We start from the raw sequence: 23,676 nt of genomic DNA, 5'->3' as shown, positions 1-23,676 counted from the left end.
AGAAAGAGGAGGAAGGGAAGTGCTACTAAGGTACACAATAGTACATTTTGGTAGATAGGTGCTCTTTGGTAAAAGGGGTAAATTGGTCATCAAAAAGAAAGGAGGACCAAGGCACTCTTCATATAATGAATTTAAATGCCTTTATTAGTATGGCATGTTCAATAGAAACAAACTTTTTTTTAAACCGACGCGTTTCGGCAGCATGGCCTTCGTCAGGGAGTACAAAGAAAGGAATACAATGTCCTCTTTTGAACAGCCTTTCCAATTAGCCCTAATTAGCAGAGGGAGTGGTTACACAATTGATTGGACACACCTAGTAAGCAATACTATACACATTAAAAAGTGAAATACTGTAGCTATGTTATCATAAAAATACAACTCCAAGCTAGAAGTATCAGAAGACTAAAAGGTAGTTCTAACCTTAATAAATATGACTGGGAGAAGTGTCAAGAATAAGAAAGCAATATATTCCATAGTACACTAGAACACAGCAAAACATGAACAACAGTCTAACCATTAGCGGAGGGCAAATTAAGTGTCCACACTGGATGACAGCAAATGGACCTATCACAACCCTACAGGAAGGGTAAGAAATCCATATCTTCATTTAAACCAGGGTATTTAGTGGCCTGTAGTTTGTAAATCCATATCTTCATTTAAACCAGGGTATTTAGTGGCCTGTAGTTTGTAAATCCATATCTTCATTTAAACCAGGGTATTTAGTGGCCTGTAGTTTGTAAATCCATATCTTCATTTAAACCAGGGTATTTAGTGGCCTGTAGTTTGTAAATCCATATCTTCATTTAAACCAGGGTATTTAGTGGCCTGTAGTTTGTAAATCCCAAAACTTTCCCTTTGGTTTAACTGTTTAAGACGGTCCCCTTTTCTAAGACCGCTTAGCGGAACACAAGTACGCCATACGGGTAGGCAATGAAGACTACCCCATGGCAAGGCACTGCAAGTCCCTACACCATGGCAAGGCACTACAAGTCCCTACCCCATGGCAAGGCACTACAAGTCCCTACCCCATGGCAAGGCACTACAAGTCCCTACCCCATGGCAAGGCACTACAAGTCCCTACACCATGGCAAGGCACTGCAAGTCCCTACACCATGGCAAGGCACTACAAGTCCCTACCCCATGGCAAGGCACTACAAGTCGCTACCCCATGGCAAGGCACTACAAGTCCCTACCCCATGGCAAGGCACTACAAGTCCCTACACCATGGCAAGGCACTACAAGTCCCTACCCCATGGCAAGGCACTACAAGTCCCTACCCCATGGCAAGGCACTACAAGTCCCTACACCATGGCAAGGCACTACAAGTCCCTACCCCATGGCAAGGCACTACAAGTCCCTACCCCATGGCAAGGCACTACAAGTCCCTACACCATGGCAACCCTGCCTCCCTACAGGCTATGGGTATTGATCATGTTCCGGCCTCAATTAGAAAAGGGGACCGTCTTACCCTGGTTGAAATGAAGATATGGATTTTTCACCCTTCCTCTAGGGTTGTGATGGGTCCATTGGCTGTCATCCAGTGGACGTTTTGCTTAATTTGCCCTCCGCTATGGTTAGACTGTTGTTGTTTATGTTTTGCTGTGTTCTAGTGTACTATGGAATGTATTGCTTTCTTATTCTTGACACTTCTCCCAGTCATATTTATTAAGGTTAGAACTACCTTTTAGTCTTCTGATACTTCTAGCTTGGAGTTGTATTTTTATGATAACATAGCTACAGTATTTCACCTTTTAATGTGTATAGTATTGCTTACTAGGTGTGTCCAATCAATTGTGTAACCACTCCCTCTTCCAATTACGGCCAATTGAAAAGCTGTTCAAAAGAGGACATTGTATTCCTTTCTTTGTACTCCCTGACGAAGGCCATGTTGCCGAAACGCGTCGGTTTAAAAAAAAAAAAAAAAAAAAAAAAACTTGGTTTCTATTGAACATGCTATACTAATATAGGCATTTAAATTAACCATACGACATAGTTTGGGTTTAATGCTCCAAAGTCATGTTAAAGTGTACCGGCATCAGAAGGCTGGTAAAAAGCCATGTGAAGAGGCTCAACTAAAGTCACAGATGTTCATCATGGCTTTTACCCAATCAAAGTCTAATCTGTCGGGGATTTCATGTGTGTTAACACAGCTACAAACGCAGAGAGCAAACACTTCGACAACAGTGCATAAATGTCTCGATATATTAAACAACCAGACAATAAACAACCTATTCAATTCCAGGGATTTGCATGAGAAATGGGAGTATTAGTGAACACAGACATCCTCAATATCTACTTCCAGAAGAAGACTGACTTCAAACATTATCCTGTGAGTGAGAGGAAAGGAGAAGAGAGCCAAGCCCGACAGAGAGAGAGACATGTCTTCCTCTCAGTTTTGGGCATATCTGTGCTCACGATATCAAAGATTAGTACACTGTCACCGCAGATCTGCAATAAGCTAATTGCTTAATTAGCTGACCCAATTCGATAAGCTTCTTTTAGCATATTAACAAGAGCTACGTAACACATAGCTGTGATTCATGACGACTGGGTTTATTTATGGGGTTTACAATTATGAGAGTGAAATACAAAACGTAATGGTCAATAATGCTCCTTTCATGAAAGTTCTGGAAAATAACATGTGATCATGTAAAACATTTCCAGTCCATCACATATTCATGATTAGAATGCTCAGACTACTTGATATGCGCAGCTACTTTACGTCCGCTATGCGTCAGTGTCGGTGTGTTCCCGTTGAAACAATTAAGTTGAATCTGGGAATGATTTCACTGCACTCGCAATAATTCTGGACAATGGCGCATGAGGGTTAAACATAAAAATAATTTTCTTATTAGGTTGAAATGGATTAATTTACATTTTCTCCTCGCATACTTTACATACACTGTATGATCTCTTGCACAGCGCAGGAAGGTTTGGGTAAAAGAGCACTATTTGTATAAGATGAACTCATCTATATGCTAATTCATTGGCATGTAGACCTGCTTCATTTCTCTGATTCATTCCTGTTTACCTATTAGCTGTTATAGATGCAAAAGGAAATTGGAATATTAAAAACCAAAAAGCTGAGGGCTACAAAGCATTAGCAGTACATCACCTGTTATTATAGTCATATTAGGGTGCCACTTTTGGCCTTTGTTTAAGCTGCGCCCAAGAGCCAGGCTCCAAGTGAGGTTCCGTAAATAAAATGAGCCATCCCTTTAGTTAAGTGGGACCTGATGCACCTGACAAACCATAATGAGGTTTCAAATGTACCTAAGCCGAGACAATGTCATATGGAAAAGGGTCCAAAGCCGGTCTTAATATGTAGCAAAGGTTTCTTTTCAGGGGGGCAGTCAAACCTAATGTCTCAAAGCAACTCTGTTACACGTGCTTAGAACTACTGTGCAAGTTGAATACAACTACCTTTACTAAAACGACACATGGCAACACCAACATGGGCTTATATGGGAGATGTGACAGATCATATTACAACCAGAGCCTAAATGCTAATGTAATTTCACATGAACTGGGCTTAAAGAGATCCAAATCGACCAGTCGCTGATACCCACTTCCGTTTTGTTTAAGAGGATGACAACCTCCTTCTTATTGTCTAAGTAATTCACCAAAATTGCCACTTACAGCCGCTCAGAGTCGTACGTTTCATCTTGGAGCTTCCTCTGGTCTTTGCTACTCATCCCAATCCGACTTCCTTCCGAAAACGCCACCACTTCATTAACCTTGCCAGGCGAGAGATAAGACAGGCATTGCATCAAAGCAGTCTGCCCACAGAGAGAGAGAGAACAGAGCCCAGTCTCTCCACTACACAGCAGCCTTCACACACCCAAGCAGAGACACTCCACAGACGTATGCGAAACTCAGGAGTGTGTGTTCTAAACTGTGTCACTCATAGGCTGTCTGAGAAACGAACAACTATATATCCGTTATGTTTTAAACAGTATTGAGTGAGAAGTGTGTTTTTTGTTTGAAAGCAAGGTGAACTTCCCGCATTGCACTGTCCACAATTGGAGCACTGTCCAGAACACATCCAGGAGTCTGAAGGGAACATATTGTACCATACTGTAAAGAGTGCTCAGTTACACAGAAACACTGTCGAAGTTGCATTGACCTCTGACCTTAGAGGCATGGACATGAAAGGAATGGTTGATGGAAAAGGCAGTGGAAAATAGCTTTTACCAAATGAAGTAATTGCCTGACTGCAATAATTACTGTAGCAACATAATACAAATATTTACTAAAATCATTTACAAGACTTCTATTTCTACTACACGTTTGTTTCACTTAATCGCCCTGCCCACAATTTCTGAAAAATAAAGGGTAGAAAATTATTTTCCTTTGGCGGAAACGGCAAATCCCTGTCTGGATTCTGTTAAAAGGCTTAAAATGTCACTAAATGCCAGGGCTGAGACTCCTGCTAACATGTAGGTCTTTAAGACAAGATGTTAAAGCGTTGAAAGTTACCTGAAATTGACGAGGTTAATATTCTTATCGCAAACTGAGGGGTTCTGTGAAAGTGGATATTGAAAAAAAGGTAGACGGTACCGCAACCCTTCATATTAGAGGGTATCAAACAGGACTTATGCAATGTAAACAGAAATTACTCATTAAATTGTTTATCACAGTCTTTAGATACTGGAATACACCGGCATAATTCAAAAAAATGAAATATTGTGGCGAAGACGTCACTGTCTTCATATGGGGATATCACGAAAACATTACACCAACCAAACTGTTCTTGCACAGCAGACTGGAATTCAACATTAAAATCACTTAATACATCCCTTTACTAAACATATGAAATGCCAAATATGTCTCACTTATGTTTAGCACACTTTCTGATATCAAAAAGGACCAAAGGCCAAATTCTGTTCCTAGGTTTCTTTGGAGACCATCCTCTCTGGGTTTTCAGCCAAATGTGAGTCACAGGTAAAAATACAGTGAAGTCCGTCATCCACCGAGCCAGCACATAGTCTGAGGAGAGTGAGACGTTCTGGCATCTATTAAGACTTACGTTATGTACATTGTGTTGCGAGGGGAATTTTACTGATCCACAAAACCAGCAGGAAACGGATAAGTGTGAGAGTTTTATAAGACCCTGTGGTAAAGCAACTGCATTGCAGAATCTCTGTTAAGTTAAAAGTTGCTGTGGCGTTGAGCAGAAAGTCAGGCAGAATCCTGCATGCCCACTGATAACATGGTTGGATTAGGGATGTTTAAGGGAAGTGAAAATTATTCATTTGAGATGGATGAAAGCTGCACTTGTCAAGTCTACCAGTCATGTACTTTATATATTTAATTTCCAGTAGCCAGCATACATCATTTCTCCTCAATGCAAATTTCTACACACCGAAATTGTGAGCATATCTACCTCGGCTCTCTCAAAACATTGACACAAGAAGTATCGTCACAAAAAATATATATATATTCTCCATTGAAGTAAAGCTGTGAACAAAACAATGCGATTCGGTTTGCCATATTGAGAATCTAATTGTACACATGCATTTACAATCAAATGACTAGACAAACAACTTTCATTTGAAATAATGCTTTAAGATTAAATTAATGTGATGTGGGTTAGACCGTGGTTTTAGCACATCTAATGACAACTTTTAGCACATTGGTTATAGTGTCAGTCCACTAAAAGTGTTGCAACTACAGTATGATGATAAGTCATAAAGTCTTTCCCGTTCACTTAGTGTTGCTCTTACAGCCTAGCAACTCATAGAACATGTCGGTCTCTCTGTACAAATATTATGATCTCTGATGAGAATTAAGTCTCCTGCCTGGATGGCCAATAAATTAGAGGCACGCTTCTCGTTTACTCATCAGAGCTAATGAGCCTGATAAAATTACCTCGAGGATCATAATTACAGGCTAGTGGCATAGACTGGCCCTCTAAATGAGTACAACGCACACACACATTTTATACAGGGGTTTTTAACCCATAGGCCCTCAAATGCTTACTGGTGCCTTGTTATTATACCAATTATGACAAACTATCAAATATAAATTACACTATAGATGGGTAGTGGATTTGATTGTAAAACATGCATAAGGATGCAATACAATGTAGAGTACAGCAAAGTCCTTGTAACAAATAATTTAAATGAATTGAATGTAAAACCCTGACTAAGTCAGTATAACGTGTATTTTGTCAGCGCCAGTACAACACATTGCCACCCTTTCATAAAGATGAACCACTCCATCAGTGATGGCACATTTTGATGGACAGTGTGGACACAAAAGCTCACCTCAGAGGATTTAGTTTCAGCACATTCACAGGACGAATTGTTTTACTTATGAATATTAATGGCCCTCTAATTTGAGGCCGCTGTTAATGCTTGTCGCTAGGAGCCTGGCAAATCAGGTCCCATTCCTGTTAAAACCATGTATTAGACACCCCCCTGACACTAAGCCCTCGCCTTTGATTCTTAATTGCAGAAGCGCAAGCATTTGCAGTAGATGGGGCGCAAAGCTTTAATTAACTCGATCACACGTATTCTGTCTTGACTGTCACCTACATCACACATGGTGTACTGCACCAATACCATCCCCAGTTCCTCTCAGCTAGAAAGATGCCGTTCCAAGTTTGTGATCACAATTTCATGCATCTTCAAATTGGGGATATGTCATTTATAAGTAGCTGCAAATATATTGACGTGAACAAATCTTAATGACTTCCCTAAAACCCATATTAAATGCAGGAAAGTACATCGCTCCAAATGATCACTTCTGAGCTTTGATACTTAAGTAGGGTCCCGGCATAGCTGGTCCAGAACCAAAACATGTTGGATGAGGACTGTGGTCTGTACGGTAAAAATCAGGCTGTAACTTTGTGCTTCTATGAGAGAGAGCTCGAGGATCAGTTTAGATGTTTTATTAGGAACTGAACAGTCTCGCATGTGAATAAAACAAATCATATTGAAAAAACATCCTACAGTTTATCAAGGGACACGTTAATTGAAACTATAAAATATCAAGGCCGAGAATTGCTTAAAGTAAAAAAAAAAAATATTTTTAAAAAGGCCTACAGTTAAATTCTACAAGACATTAAACAGTTAGATGAGTGCTTTCAAAACCAAGGATGTTCAAATTATTTATTGGACAGCAAACTCAATTAAAAATATAAATACACATTATGCACATTCATTTAACATTCTTCCAAATTTTAAAAAGTCACGAGACATTGGGACCTGTGCAGACCTCAAACAGCATTTTCACAGATGACTCCAAAAGCCAACAATGTTCACTTAAAACATTGCAATAATGGACCAGGCATAAACAATGCTTCAGTAGATAATTCTATACTAATATATGTTTAATTAAACCAGGTTTAAGATTAAAAGCTCAATACAACCATTAGTTTATGAGCTACTGTTCTACGTAAGCTTTCGCAATGTTATTGCATCAGCAGAATTTTAACTTTTTGCAGCATGTATAAAATTAGCTGTCTGTACTGTGGTGAATTGGATTCAGGTTCCTGCCCGGTTCGTGTACGGTAAAACCATGGTGCCACCTACAGCACGACAGAAGAAATACAGCCTTTCAACTGAGGTAGCGTAGAACGCTGCTTACCACTTCACTGGTCTACAGATGGATTTCACTCAAAATGTTACTCGAGGTTTGTAATAACACTTTCTGGAAGCATAAGACATTGGTATTAAATTGGACATACTGGAGCTAAAAACATCACTCAAAGGCAAGCTTCACTTTTGATACTAACAATTTAACAGTGATATGGATTCTCTTTCACCATTATCCGGTGCAACAATACCAGTTACATTATTTTGCATTGGACTTATTCTAACAGTGACTCTTGAACACCTCTTCACAACAATCCCAACCTAGACGTGTGGGGGAAAAAAAAAACTAACAAAGTTAAGCAAACCATGAGCTAAATTGTGATCCCTTAGATATACACTAACTCAAAAAGGAACAGAACATTATGATCAGTCAAGTGTCATGAGACCCATCTCAAGAACACTAAATGAAGAGTGAAAGCCTGGAGTCTCCTCAAACAAAAAAAACATTTCTAAACAAACCTTCGAGACGAAACAACTTGATGTGATATGTAGCTGAAAAAAAGTTGGTCTTAGACCTTCAGATCTTTCAGGCTCAGCAACATACACTCTTGTTACTTATTAGCTGAGCTCAAATACCACCATGAACACAAGTTGGTATACACACGCCGTATCACTTGAAAATATAAACCCAAATAAAAACAATCCAGACATGGGAAAACGCATACCTCACCCCCCACCCCAGAGCAATCAAAACGCAGTCCCTGGATCCCTCACAGTGACCTTTTTACTACTTTTGTGTCTAAACAGCATTTTGAAGGAAGACTTCCTCTTGATTTTGGATTGTTTAAGTCCTGTCCACCAGAACAAAGAGAGGAAATTACATTAAGCAAGGAACATCCCAGGGTTTAAAGACAGGGGCATTTTAAATCAACCACTTTAAATACTCACCAAGAGTCTGCATCATTTCATTCAACTGCTGATCCTCTTTGTCTTCCCTAAAAATGGAGAACATGTTTAGGTTTTTCAAGTTAGACATCCAGCTTGACCTCAGTGGCATTCCAGTCACTGCTTGAGACCATTGCAGATATTGAAATGCTACTCACATTTAAAAAAGAAAATGGGTCACAACTCACAAATTGTACAAACAATAAAGTTGCACCATTTCCCTACCTGAGCCTGTCTTCATCCAGTCCTTCTACAATGGCGTTTCTACCGTTCACAATCTCCATCAACCTCTCCATCAGCCCGTTCTCTCGCCGACGCTCCTCTGTAGACTTCAGATGATCTGTGATACCAGGGATAAGAAGACCTGTGTTTGACATAGGAGCACGACACTACAACACGGTAGCTGCTGATCTGTTAGGGGGATGTAAAGTGAACAGTTGAGGTGCTGTGTGAGCATTGTGCCGCCTACCTGGTTTCTCCAACAGTCTGCGCAGCTCACCCTCCACCCCAGGCTGCTGCCCCTCCAGGTCTTGAGTCTTCACTCTGACAAATGCAATAAGTGATGTTTAAGCCATTGTAAATCCAAAATAGTGCATATGCATTAGGGTAACATTTAACTTGACAAGTACTCACATGTACACAAGCTCTGACTCCCTCCTAATGTAGGTCTGCTTCTTTCGGATCAGGTTGAACCAGTCAACCATCAGAGGGTCCATCAAAATGTCCCCCTTGCCCTCTGCAAAAGGCCAGTGTCAAGGAAGTTCATTGGCAATACATTTAAAAAAATGACATTTATTTGTGCAAGACTTATGAACAAATTAATCACATTGTTCCAGTCCAACATGCACATTGAGCCTTTGTCAGTGCCTAAGGGCTGTGTGTATACAAACACACCAGCCACAACCAATAGTACAAACTGGCCTGGGACAGAGAGAAGAGTCCCATTAACTCCCCCTGCCTCCTATCAGCAGGACAGCCAGGAGCATGTAAGGAGTGAGGGAAGGAGTTAAGCAGTGAACCGGATAATAATATTAATATAACTGTGCCCAGATGGTGACCTTGAGCAGAGCAATCAGGCCCCCCTACTGCCCCTGCTCTGTCTGCAGCCACAGTCAGTCTCTGGGGCTGGTCAGCTATTCACCACTACCTCTCTATCACTCAAGGGGGATGGATAGTATCAGAGAGGGAGAAGGTGCCCCCATGTGGGCTGTGCCCGCCTCTCGCCTCATTGGGCCGTGGAGAAGGGAAATGGAACCTGTTCGGCAGTCACACCTCTCCCCTCCAGGCTGTGTGGGTTTGGATTCCTGTGTAAAATCCCAGGTGGGCTAGCAGGTGTCATGACTGTCCTGATCAGGTCAGGTTACAGGAGACCACAACCCTACATATTATCTCTCAACCCCAACAGAGGAGAGATCTAGGGGTCTGAAGATGTGGGGGTTTTATGACCTCATGCCTCTGGTAAATCTCAGGCCACAGACAAATTCCTTTGTCCTGTTACTATGGAGAACCAGCCTCAGAACATTAAACATGAAATAAAGGGACTTTGGAACAATGGTTTCCGTCAGCCACAATGGTGGTCATGACTATAGATGGAATATGAAAATGTATGTCATTTTTGTTTTGTTATTAACGGTTAATCGATGGCGTTATTACGAAAACATTGTAACGTGAAGAGTTTTCCTAGTACATGTTTGATGTTTATACATTGTACGTTGTGTGGAAAACGTCCAAATCAAAGGGAATGTTTTGGTAAAGATGAAATGTTAAGTTAGTTGTCTAAAATCGGATTTGAGAAAAACCTTGCTCTTAACTGGGTACGCCCAGTGAATTGCCCTAAAGGCAGTTACGCACACTTCTGACCCAAGGGTATAAAACCTGTGAGTAAAGAATTTACAGGGAAGACTGCGTGACCCAAGCTGCAGCTAAAGGTCTAAAAAGTCAACGAACCCAAAACAAGTTTGAAGACAAATAAATATTTTTCTACCCAAGCAACAGATGAGTAGCTGTGTCTAAGTGGGTGAATTCAAGTCGAACCACCTAGCCTCCATCTCACATCGAATCGCGGTATCTACACTTTCATTCCAACGCTGTGAGCTCTGAGCTAGAGCCGTCTGTCTTCAGAAGACCCCTTCCAGAGTAAGGGTGAAGGAACAGACTCCTAAGCCAAAAGGACACGGACATCGTGAGGACGACCAGAAAGGTGCGACGGAGAAGTGCGTCATCGAGCAGCCTGAATGGTCCACACGGAGAATCCACAGAGAACTTCCCCACATAATTACATCATTATATTCTGACCCATAAGAGCGGCAGTTTGGGGCAAGGCTAGGGTTAGAATAAGCATAGCTGACAAATTCACCCAAATGTATATTTCTCTCGTGTACTTTCTTTTTCCTCTCTTTGAAATCCCCATTTTGGGTAACACTCACCATAGTGTTATGGCCCGTTACACCTTATAGGCTATTGATTAGAACGTAGTATATCTTTTATCATCATTTTAGCTTTTTAGTGAATAAATATTCAACTAAGATTGGTGTGGTACGAACTCATTGGTGAGACCCGGGTCCGTGCAGATTCACAGACTATACGACGTTCAGAGCGAGATTGTAGAGGTAACTGGTTAATTAGCGGCTGTTGTAAAATCGATATTCTTTGAGTTAATTTGGGAAATAGAAACTCAATAAAAACTAACCTGGTGCCCCAGGTTAATGAGTTAATAATTGCTTGATTCAGTTAATCACGCAATTAGAAAAACTTGTAATCACTCGATGAGCAACAGTCGTCACATTAACTAATAGAACTTCACAACACAGGGATAACATGCTCACCGTCAGAGCACAACTCAAAACTGAGAAGTGGAGGGACTGGGCCATTTCAATTGAAGTACATTAATAAATATCTAATCATAAAGGCTGGTCTATTTGGAAGTTAACTTGGAAATAAACATTGATCGAGGGGGAGAATCTCAATTGCATACTCCTTGCATCCTCTCCCCTTCTCAAAAACCATTGGAGGAGAAGGTCAGAGGGGAGGGGCTTCTGGCTTTCTCATCCAATGGGTTGAGGCGAGGAGTACGCAATTGAGATTCTCCCATGGTGTCCTTCAAAATCCTGTCCTGAAAAAAGACCCAGTTAAGGTTGAAACATGGTCCGTCTTCTTTAACATAAACGACAAGCAATTCTGCACACAGTTAAGTCCTTCAAAAGCCAGACTAGTGTCAAAACCAATAACTTACCTAAATGTCAAAGGGAGAAAGTGTATGCAGAGGACCTCTCTCCCACTTGCTTTGGCAAATAAACAATCGCTATTAGTCAACATCAACAAAGGAAGGAGAAACACTGGGAGTCAAGGGAAGTCCCAAGGCAAGTACCTTCCTCACAGCTGCGAAGCCTCTTCTCCATCTCCACTCCCTTCCTCTCCAATTCACCCAGGCTGTCTCCAATCTCACACAGCTCCTTCACTATCTGGTCCATGGGGATATGATGGGACTTACATTGAACAAAACAAAGAAAAACTTTATGTCACCACCAATTGCTAATCCTGTGTAATTATTTAACTATGACCTGAATTTCATAAGAATATTACATATTTTCACATAGGATAGTTATTGCCTCTGATAAGCTCTAGTAACATGCCACTATTTATGTATGAGACATAACTGACAACTTACTGAGGGGGACCTCGTTTCAGACTGGGAGGTGTTTGTGGGTGACAAATACTTTCCATTTTTGGAGCCTAAGAGGTAGAAAGAATAGGATTATTACATATTTAATGGCTGACACTCAGGGAGCCATTGTCACATAAGACTTAACTTCTGAAAATAAACAGGCTAAGACATAACAAAAACAAATTAAAACAATGGTTGAGACAATGTCTGGTAATAGAAAGTGAAGGCCCAGTAACCTGTGGAACCCTGGCGAGGCTGTTTAGGAGACATAGGGGGAGAATAATTGACATCCGTTGAGCCTAAAAAATAAAACAAAGTGTAACCGATTAATAAACTGCAAAATATAGACTCCAAATACATTGTTGTGATGCAATCACTGAACGGAGTTCTTGTCTTTACCCGATCCCGCAGAGCTGTGGTGAGGCTTATTGGGAGTGGGAACCCTGTGCCAGACAGGAACCAGGGGAGGAGTGGACAACAGAGGAGTAGAATAATTCCCATTTTTAGTACCTAGAAGGTGAAGCGTGATAATTTAAAAAATCACAAGTCATCGAAAATGTTTACTCAATCATTTATGAAACACTAAATCACTACTCTGCCAACTATAGAGGATAAGATAATAAAAAGCAGGTACCCAAGCCTCCAGAGCCGCAATGGGGCTGCTTGGGAGACGGAGCGCTGTGAGACACCGGGCCAGGTGGAGGAGGGTTGAAGGCTGCTGGGGGAATCGGAGGAGAGGTAGAGCTGATGTTGACGATGATACTAGTAGCGAAAGACTTCGAGATGGCTTCAGGTTTGGGTTGCTCAACAATGATCGCATGGTCCTCAGAGTCAGAGGTCCTGGAGAAAGAGGGTGCATGTAAGGAGCAGGAAAAGATTGGACTTTCCCCTGAAAATCAACCAATTTGGATTGAACATACAGTAAGTACAAACAGAACATTCAACCTCACCTTAAACATTTAGAAATAATGGAGATGAGAAAATAGTGGAGGGGGTCATCAGAGGGAACTCTGGGGAAACTAGTTAGTTTTGCACTAGGGTTCATGTCAGGCATAGCACTCCTTGGGACTTGTGAGGATGGGGGAGGAGAGTGGCTGCAATTTGAGCCAATCAGCCATAACGGAGCAGGGCGAGGCAGGATGAATCCGGAGGCTGGAGGAGTGGATACATGGACGCCCAACTGGTTAGCTCTCCAGATCAGATATATAATTGAATCTCTCACCCGGGTGACAATACCTGCCTTCCCTTGGTGTGGATGTACAGGATTAGAAAGAGAAAGTGGTTGATTAACAGATGAGCAGTCCAGACTTACTTCAGTCCTGGTCCATTTTTAACAGGCTTGAGCTTTGATCGCCAGTTAACAGGAGCCTCTGCACGGTCTGCACTTACTGCCAAAGAGACATACATTTTGAAAGGAGAGTGGATGATTCAAGCTCATTATTAAATTCTACAATTCTATTTAATGTTAAAAAAAATAAAAACATTTAAAAAGGGCTAAACAAGATGGGATAACTAAATAAAAAGTGGCTGTTAGTAAAGACTGCTAATGCACTAGCAGCTCATCTTATTTTCATGCACTTCAAAACAGACTTTTGTTAAACTGTATGGAAATGCTGTTCGCGGCTACACCCTTGCATTAACAACAAGGTAATCGAAAGCGTTCCAGCTTTTGAAGTTTCCCCTATGACCTATTGTAAAAACATGATCGTGATAAAAAAAGTTCTGAAAATGAAATGGAATTGAAAAAGCTTGCCTTTGGTGCTGAAGGATACAGTTGTTGGTCTGGCGCTGGCTTTGTTGACTGTGTTAAGCAATTCCTTATTGCTGGTGGGGCTGGTGAAGAGTTGTCCTGCTGTGCCTGGCCCACATTTAGCCTGCTTCCAGCTGGGGAGGTCAGCTGAGCTTAGCACATCTCCAAACCTGGGAAGCAATACTATCACCATTAGTTTTGGAAATGTACATTTAGTAATAGCTGACATCCACAAAATTATATGAACTGTGGCTGTGCACACTTGAACAATACTAAAAGCCTATAGGTAAACACATAGGCCTTTACTCACCTTCTTTCTGCTGGTCGGATAACAAAATATCTGGTGTTATTGTTGTTACAGTTCGCTTCAGCTAGTTTCTGGGTAATGACAGCCCTGGCTCGGTTCTTCTCTTCCTCAGGACTCAGGGGTACCCTCGGCAGTCCTGAGGGGGCTGGGGGCTTCTGGCTGCTGGAGGTTGAGGTAGATGACTGGAAGAACCTCTGCCGCGCTGCCTGGGTTCTCTGGGCCGAGCTGGTCCAGGGTTGGGGAGCTGGGGTGGTGGTCTCCACAGGCTTCAAGACCACCTTGATGGGGGTCGAAGGCACAGAGGTGGAGCAAGAGACAGACTGGACTCTGCTGGTGTCACTTTTGGATTCAACTTTGGTGCTTGGGCATCCGGTTTTGATGACAACCCCAGAGGAGGGAGGCTCGTTGCAGCCATTCTTAGTGTTATGGTCATCATTACAGATGAAGATACCTGGCTCCTTCCCTGGTTTATAGGCCCCAGCCAGGAGGACGATGGAGCATTCACTGCACCTAGTGAAAGGTGCAACATAAAAAGGTGTCAACACGTTTGAACCATAATGGTGGAGCTGGTTTCTATGTTTAAAGTGGACATTTACTTGAAGCAGCTCCTGTGGTAAAGCTTCCCCTCGATAAAGTGCCGTTGGACCAGATGAACGTGGCATTTGCACACAACACATTTACTGCTGAGAGTGCCTGTCTTATTGGACCTCTCCACCAAAACTTCAGTCTTCTGTGGAAGAGAGAGAAGAAAAAAAAAAAGTGTTTGTCATGTAAACTAACCCCCCCCCGTCAACTGCGTTTATTTTCAGCAAAATTAACATGTGTAAATATTTGTACAGAACAAGATTCAACTGAGACAAACTGAACAAGTTCCACAGACATGTGACTAACAGAAATGGAATAATGTGTCCCTGAACAGGGGGGGGGGGGTCAGAATCAAAAGTCAGTCAGTATCTGGTGTGGCAACCAGCTGCATTAAGTACTGCTGTGCATCTCCGCCTCAGACTGCACCAGATTTGCCAGTTCTTGCTATTGAGAGCCGGGCTCGTCGCTGGCCATGGCAGAACACTGACATTCCTGTCTTGCAGGAAATCACGCACAGAAAGAGCAGTATGGCTGGTGGGGGGGGGGGGGGTCATGTCAGGATGAGCCTGCAGGAAGGGTACCACATGAGGGAGGAGGATGTCTTCCCTGTAATGCAAAGCATTGACATTGCCTGCAATGACAACAAGCTCAGTCCGATGATGCTGTGACACACCGCCCCATGACGGACTCGCCACCTCCAAATCGATCCCGCTCCAGAGTACAGGCCTCGGTGTAACGCTCATGCCTTCGATGAGAAACGTGAATCCGACCATCACCCCTGGTGAGACAAAACCACGACTCGTCAGTGAAGAGCACTTTTTGCCAGTCCGGTCTGGTCCAGCGATTGTGGGTTTGTGCCCATAGGCGACGTTGTTGCCGGTGCCGTCTGGTGAGGACCAGTCTTACAACAGGCGTCCAAGCCCTGAGTCCAGCCTCTCTCAGCCTACTGCGGACAGTCTGAGCACTGATGGAGGGATTGTGCGTTTCTGGTGTAACTCGGGCAGTTGTTGTTGCCATCCTGTACCTGACCCGCAGGTGTGATTTTCAGATGTACCGATCCTGCGCAGGTGTTGTTACATGTGGTCTGCCACTGCAAGGACATTGCAATTTACTGCCCTGGCAACATCTGCAGTCCTCATGCCTCCTTGCAGAATGCCTAAGGCATGTTCACACAGATGAGCGGGGAATCTTTCTTTTGGTGTTTTTCAGAGTCAGTAGAAAGGCCTCTTTAGTGTCCTAAGTTTTTATAACTGACATTAATTGCCTACCGTCTGTAGGCTGTTATTGTCTTAACGACCATTCCACGGGTGCATGTTCAATGAACCATAAACAATTCATGAACAAGCATGGGAAACAGTGTTTAAAACCTTTACAATGAAGATCTGTGAAGTTTTGGATTTTTACAAATTATCTTTGAAAGACAGGGTCCTGAAAAAGGGACGTTTCTTTTTTTGCTGAGTTTAGATACACATGACCAAAAGTATGGACACCTGCTCGTCAAACAACACAATCCAAAATCATGGACATTAGTAGGCAGTCGCTCCCCCCTTTGCTGCTAAAACAGCCTCCACTCTTCTGGGAAAGCTTTCCACTACATGTTGGAACATTGCTGCAGGAACTAGTGAGTTCGGGCACTGATGTTGGGTGATGAGGCCTGACTTGCAGTCGGCGTTCCAATTCATCCCAAAGGTGTTCGATGGGGTTAAGGTCAGGGGTCTGTGCAGGCCAGTCAGGTTTTTCCACACCGAGCTTGACAAACCAGCGTTAAAATTTCCCTTCAGTGGAACTAAGGGGCCTAGCCCAAACCATGAAAAACAACCCCAGACCATTATTTATCCACCAAACTTTACAGTTGGCACTACGCATTGGGGCAGTTAGCGTTGCTGGCCAAACTCAGATTCAACCGTTGGACTGACAAATGGTGAAGTGGGATTCGTCACTCCAGAGAAAGCATTTCCACTGCTCCAGAGTCCAATGGTAACGAGCATTACACCACTCTAGCCAACGATTGGCATTGCGATCTTAAGCTTGCGTGTGGCTGCTCGGCCATGGAAACCCATTTCATGAAGCTCCCTATGAACAGTTATTGTGCTGACGTTGCTTCCAGAGGCAGTTTGGAACTCTGTAGTTAGTGTTGCCACCGAGGAAAGACGATTTTTACACGCTACAGCACTCGGCAGTCCTGTTCTGTGACTGACCACATCGCAGCTGAGCCATTGTTGCTCCTTTACGTTTCCACTTCACAATAACAGCACTCACAGTTGACTGGGGCAGCTCTAGCGGGGCAGACATTTTACAAACTGACTTGTTGGAAAGGTAGCATCTTATGACAGTGCCACATTGAAAGTCACTCAGCTCTGCAGTAAGGCCATTCCACTGCCAATGTTTGTCTACAGAGATTGCATTGTGTGCTTGAAATTATACACCTGTCAGCAATGGGTGTGGCTGAAATAAAATCCACTAATTTGAAGGGGTGTCCACATACACACAAAAAAGTATATATATATATATATATATACACAAAAAAAGTGTGTGTGTGTATATATATATATACACACAAAAAAGTATATATATATATATATATATATACAAAAAAGTGTGTGTATATTATATATATATTTCTTTAAATAGACATTAAAGAACCATTTGTACCTGAACAGCAGCTCTGGTTGCTTTGGGGGAGGTTTTCACCATGAGAGAGGGAGGTTGGCGATTCTCTATAGCCATTTTAGACACTATGGTTTTGGCCACCACCGGGAGGTTCTTCTTTCCACACGGCTCCTCCTTGGAGCCCTCAGCTGGTCTTTTCACAGCACCCACCCCTCCAACTGGAAAAAACAACATTGGCTATCAGAAAGCAGAGGGTTGAGCCACAATACTCTAGTCTACAATACCTGAACCAATAGCTCAGTAGAGATGCTTTGTGAAACTGAAATAGTTTGAATATACTATCTTTTAAAACCAATAACCCTAAACAATTTGAAAAACATTTGACAAGTTTTAAATGTACTACTGATTGTAAGGACAGGCACATTTCACTAAACGGGTTTGAAGCAATGTTTTCACCCACAACGCGTGTATTTCTCACAATCACCTTAAGTAACACCGCACCAGGAAAGAAAACACTTAAAGTGCAACATATAGGCTAGTGCTCCAATGTAACGAAGCTGCCTCAAGTCAAGACAGTCTTACTAGGGTTGCGTCCGTGGAAGTAGTTGTAGTACTGTGAGACGTAGGTGAGGACGCTCAGTCGGTCTGGGATCCTCAGGGCCACCATGTCCTCTGCATCCAGCAGAGCAGCGATCCCCAGCTTGTCCTCTGCAACCCGGAAAGCCTGAAGTTAGAAATAAACACTTGTTTTATTAACCAACCCTAAAGTCATAGAGACAACAATTAGGCGTCAGGTGTATTGGAGTTCCCCCTAGCAAGCAGAACACATAACATTGTACATGTTTACAAACTGTTAACTTTTAAGACTTACAAAGCAGAAGTAATAAGGAAAATTCTTACATCATTTGAATAACACTTTCCCAAAGTTCTTGAGTGTTTCTTAAAATACAAAGCAGCTACTTAATTTAACTGTAAACAAGCCAGACAAATGGTCTCTTCAGAAATATAAAATAGTGAAGTCCAGCCAGCAGCTGTTTGTGGCCCCATGCCGGGGAGGTCTGGACAGGGGGTGAATAATGAATAGCACATTTCCTGTGCACACTCAGCCCTGGGAACAAGGATGGAGAAGGACAACGGGGCATTGTTTGGGATCAACCTGATGTGCTCATTAAAATGTTAAAGTACAGCCTTGCAGAACGGCATATCCGTTCGTGTTGGAGGAGGAGAAAGGCCAAACAACTTCTACATTTGTGAGATTCTCTGTATAACAGAAACGGAACTGCCCATTGTTGCTGTACAAAACAGAGTCTGGACAAAACAAATGCATATTTGAGTCTGTAGTGACAGATACCCACCACTGAGAGAAACCTGACACATGAAGGACTGGGACCTCCTTGTCATGAAATAAAGACTACTGTCAATGTATATGGGATTACCGCAGAATAAAAAGAAGTAGCTACACAACATTGGTGTTTGGACTCCACCATGGGGGAATTCCTTCCTAGTTGGTTAGTCAAATAGACTAGCGCTACTAAAACTGAGAAAAAAAACCTACTCTTCTGTGTGGCTTAAAACATGTTCTTCCTATGCAACCCCTCAAGCAGTGTTGTCTCATCATACTGTCTAACATTTGTAAATGGACCTTTATCGTGCGGATCGAGTGGCCCACAGATAACAGTAAGCCTCATTCATAATGAATAACCCAGGGAGCCTCTTCTAGTACTCAGGTTCTTAACAGACGCTGTGGGGGATCGGCACGACTAGCAGCTAGTGTTTTGCAACAGATCCTGGAGAGCATAGAACACCGAGGTCTGTAATCCCCAAAATCAGAGGAAACCAGCACAGAGAGAACAACTAAATTATGGACAAGTCCCAGCTGCACTGTTTGACTCATTCTTATCCTAACACACTTCCTGCTATGAAGGAAATAGAGGGGGTGGGGGGGACAAAACAGTTGGTCAAATAATTCCAAAGAGTTAACAACAAGTTAAATTCAACTAAGTCAAACATAGTATCTGATGTTTATAGTTAAGCCGGCATCTGTCGAAGTATCAATAGAAATGAGTGCAACTAGCCAAAGTCACTACCAAGTGAATTGTTAGGCAGTATAACACTCACTGACTTGACACGTTCCGTACAACTCGCAGATGACATTCTCCTCACATTAAAACAGCAACATGGGACATACCTTGTATAGCACCCCAAGGAGAGATGGTTTCCCAAACTACAGTTGGTATATGAATAACCTTGCCTGGGACATGAAATCCTAGGAATCCATGTTGTTCAGTTATCAACTGGGAAAGACGTTCAGCATTTGGCCACAGCGTTTACATACTATGCATGCTACAAGCAATAGGTCACATTTATGGTGAGCCATCACATTCTTTTCATGAGTTGCATTCAACATCACCCTTCAGAGCAAAATGTGTTTGCCCCAGTTCAATAGAAACACTGAGGTATATATATCAAAATAACCATGAATTGACTTGTGCACAATTCCAGTCCTTTGGAGACGTCACTAATAAAAATGAATGTTACAAAGGACTTGATGCATTTGTAACAATGCAATCGCCTCAAACACAAACCAACTGACTTCCTGATAAGATGGTCAAACAGTTCAGTATGGTCATGTCAATGTACAACCTTTAACTGTAATGATGTACTGTCTATTTATGCATGCAACATCTTACCAAGTTGTTGTTGTCAAAAACATCCTCTTTATTCAGGGAGTCGTAGTCTCTGAATATAGAACACAGGGAAATTAATAATTCACATTGTAGAGGTTGATCAAAGGTTATTCCCATGTGAGTTTGGGTGCCTAAGTGTCCTGTTCAAGGAAAATAACCAGGTTTCTGGGATACATCAAAGATAATATTCTAGTCCACTAGTATAGCAAGAAATCTTGTGGGAATGGTTATGCTGGGAGGTTTCTTTCTGTTTCAGACATTTAGTACATAAAATCAAATGTGTTCTCTTGTTAATCAACAATGATGTTTGACTTAACCTGGAAACTCTAAAAAGTTTGACTAGGGCACATTTCATTTCCATTCATGTGACATTATGCAATGTATTGATTAAAAATAAAATATCACATGCATACCTACATGAAACTATGGTAAAAACATACCTTACTCGTAGTTCAAAATTCACTTATGAATATTTGCCTATGCTAATCTAGCCTAATTGATGAACATGCTTAGATAAATATAGACTACATTTTTTATTCAACCAAAATGTTGTCAAGCCTCTGGCTAGAGGGGGGATTCCCGACACCATTGTTAGACAGGAAGCCACTGGGAATACTTTCCTTCAAAATAAATAGAACATGATAGCAAATAGCGCTTCGTTTCTATTGTATGTAGTGTTCAAGGGATTACATTAGGCCAAACGTTACATGAGAACATTACTTTTCTAAATCATGATTTGAAGCTATAGTCTAAGCTACAAAATGTGTTTGCAAAGTAGAAGACAATGACAAAAACATTAAAATGTTGTTTGGTTGATAAAAAGGTACGGCGACAGTAGGCTAAGGTTTCCCAAACTCGGTAACGTTAGGGCAAAAACCAAAACGTCTAACATTAAATCAGCTGATTCAAGTCAACTAATCAAGTTTTGATCATTTGAAATCAGCTGTGTAGTGTTATGGCAAGTAACACCGAGTTTAGAAAACGCCGAGGCCGGTTTTTCATAAATATCATACGATTTTAACTGTAGCTTTAGCAGCGAATGCCCATCGAAGTGTTTGGAAGTATTGATTGTTTGCAGCTGCTAATGATCTGTTGCACCGGATTAACCATTACGTTGAACATCAATTCTTCAGCCAAATCTATATTTTAAAGTCATATTAATGCTTACATTAGGTCCGGTCTGTACTTATGGATAAGCGCACAGAACGCCAACCCGTCCCTAAAAGAAGTTGTCATGTTGATGACAGCCACATCTCGGTACCCATCGCACTGAAGTTTGCACCACTGTTGAAGCGCCTTGATGGCAGCCATCCTTCCCGGAGCGCGTCCTGTCAAATAAATGACTCCAGAAAAAAAATATCTATACAAAAGAGAAGTATGTAACCAGTGGTGTTATGTCTTATTTCAGGTGATGTACAGGTAGTAGAAAGCAAGATACCGATTACCAAGAAAGAAAAGCCAGTTCAGTGTTCAATCATCAGCTGATGGTCGCGACTGATTCGCTACCATTGCATAGCTCATGAAAAAGTATATTGGCGTGACGCAAGGGGGCGAGGCTTTGGTTCAGTAGCCTAATTAACGCTGTTAATTATAATTTTACACCGTGACATAATTGCACTTTTTAATAATCACAGTGTTGGCAATGAATCGGTCCTTTTTAGTGTCTGTCCGGTTATCAAATATTCATTTGCATTATGTCCTGAATAGTCTATTTCAGAGAGGTAATCATTGGTATAGAAATATATATATATAATCAATATTTACACTATTGTTGAAGTCTGTGTGGTTTTAATATCATTATAATTTTGATGGACAAAATAGGCTATAAGCCTACATTAACGCACTAATGAGCAGACATTAGTGTAGAAGCCTTAATGAGCAACTCAATTAGGCTATGAATACAAAGGATTCGGCTGAGCCCTTTTTTGCTCATTTGCATATGGGTCATTTGCATATGGGACATTTTCATTCGAAAAACCAATGATACATATTTTAAGTTACATGTTGCAAACTCGGAAGAGGCTTAAAGTCTCCATGAAACGAATTAACTCAGAATCCAGACCCACTGACCCATTTTGGGTCACCAATGGTGGTTTCAAATTTGACCCAAATGAGATGGGCCTAAATGAAGATGGAGTGACTGGGGGATACTCTCTAATTGTGATTGGACAACAATCAAAAACAACTTGAGTGTGTCTGAGTATGACCCAACATAGGAGAAACTGACCCACCAAGAACTCGACGACCTCAACTAGATGCATAGTCTACAAAGAGATTAGATGGACATTGATATATTTACAAACAGCAAAAAAAAAAAAAAAAAACATTTACTTGGTGTAAATAATACAAGTAGCCTAATGCAGAGTAGGAACAACATACCAAAAAAAGAAAACAAAATACATTGGGGAAAACGTGTGTAGTATCACTGTAATTACACTAAAACGTTTTTTATATTCATTGTTTTAACACAATAGCAAAATATGCGTTACCAGGCCTTGAAATCTACAGAATATAAAGATATGGATAGTTTAATTATTACTGAAGCAAATGCACACTGGCAATAAATATCCTGCTGACAATGAATATACATACAGTTATAATAATACCTATGGGGTTTTCTCATTTGGGCAAAAGACCTCTCTCCTCCATGACCAGGAAACCGATAACTGGTCAAGAGTGTGTCAAGTTGTTAGGAGGCAAACAAAAGAGTGTCCTCCCCTTCTCAATAGCCAATTTTCATCAAGGATATTCATGTGTATCTTACCACGGAAGGGTTTTGAAATCTCCCACACCCCCTTTGAATCAGCGTATTGATTTGTCAGAGGAGAAAAACATGCACATATTTAAAAACAATATTCTACTTGTTGTTTGTTTTATCTATAAAATCTAACTTAATTTGTTTTGATTACTTTACACTTATTTTGAGATCCACCCCAGTAAACGTAATTTGCCTAATGACGAGTCAGTGGAGAAGGACCGTATCATTTCAAGTAAACGCATTTCCATCCACGTTCACCCTCCTTGCCGACTGTCCTCGATTACCTTTTTCCCTTTACAAAGGAGGCAAGAGAGGACGGAGGAGGTGAGTAAATCTAACTGAAAAAAGGCCCATGAAAGGAGAAGAGATTTCATTACCAGAGGGGGGCACTGTTAGACTACAGAGAGACTTCTGAAAACATACAGAAGACTCAAACTAACACTCAAGCAGAGCCGGCCCTGGGCACAAATGACATAGGCGCTCGACCCCCCCGGCCTTAATGGGGCCCCCAACTAAAAAAAAAACGAGTCAAGGACTCTACTTAATGCTCAGCTTTAGAATAGTAGAATACACAAGATGCGTCGTGCGTTAACAGTTTTCCTCTTGCTATGTCAGTCACCCAAATAACTCCTCAGCTAGCATTTTTTAGATTGGTAAATTAGTCTACCCAGCTACCTAAACTTGTAGTATAGTAGTCATGGGCAAATTAATTACCGACCGGGCACAAAGGGCATGTGTGCAGGGGCCCTTACCTCCAGGGGCCCCCCTTTGATTTTGTTAGTCACTCTCAATCAGATATCATATTAACATGCTATAAGTCATGGCAAAA

General features: G+C 41.7%; 1 protein-coding gene across 5 annotated transcripts; it reads right to left on the bottom strand.

The window, feature by feature from the left end:
* Positions 1–7,026: 7,026 nt before the first annotated feature.
* On the bottom strand, positions 7,027–22,201 carry LOC110486306 (MICAL-like protein 2). 5 transcript variants are annotated; one of them, XM_021557795.3, is made up of 19 exons: positions 21,535–21,613; positions 21,258–21,449; positions 20,093–20,141; positions 17,985–18,126; positions 17,445–17,620; positions 14,804–14,937; positions 14,211–14,717; positions 13,904–14,070; positions 13,463–13,538; positions 12,785–12,990; positions 12,550–12,660; positions 12,387–12,449; positions 12,154–12,218; positions 11,854–11,971; positions 9,120–9,222; positions 8,956–9,029; positions 8,712–8,826; positions 8,490–8,536; positions 7,027–8,392 (listed from the first exon to the last, which is right to left on the bottom strand). In XM_021557795.3, exons 2-19 carry the CDS (start codon positions 21,398–21,400, stop codon positions 8,289–8,291), a joined length of 2,400 nt encoding a protein of 799 aa, XP_021413470.3. In that variant the 5' UTR covers positions 21,401–21,449; positions 21,535–21,613; the 3' UTR covers positions 7,027–8,288. The 5 variants fall into 5 exon arrangements, 4 of the variants coding, with proteins under 4 accessions (XP_021413470.3, XP_036796911.2, XP_036796910.2 ...); XM_036941016.2 differs by having other exon boundaries at positions 21,528–21,552; XM_036941015.2 differs by having other exon boundaries at positions 21,258–22,201.
* Between the last annotated feature and the right edge of the window lie 1,475 nt (positions 22,202–23,676).

This window comes from Oncorhynchus mykiss, chromosome 13 (assembly GCF_057628025.1).
Source record: "Oncorhynchus mykiss isolate SJ-2025 chromosome 13, ASM5762802v1, whole genome shotgun sequence".
Taxonomy (NCBI): Eukaryota; Metazoa; Chordata; class Actinopteri; order Salmoniformes; family Salmonidae; genus Oncorhynchus; species Oncorhynchus mykiss.
The sequence above is the reverse complement of the archived record's forward strand: the minus strand, read 5'-3'. Positions and strand labels throughout refer to the sequence as shown.

Coding starts and splice junctions, on each gene's coding strand:
- LOC110486306 (XM_036941015.2), bottom strand. CDS start 21,400: ATGGCTGCCATCAAGGCGCTTCAACAGTGGTGCAAACTTCAGTGCGAT. Junction 17,621..17,984: donor CTTCCACGGACGCAACCCTA/GTAAGACTGTCT, acceptor TGTTTTTTCCAG/TTGGAGGGGTGGGTGCTGTG. Junction 14,718..14,803: donor TACCACAGGAGCTGCTTCAA/GTAAATGTCCAC, acceptor ACCTTTCACTAG/GTGCAGTGAATGCTCCATCG.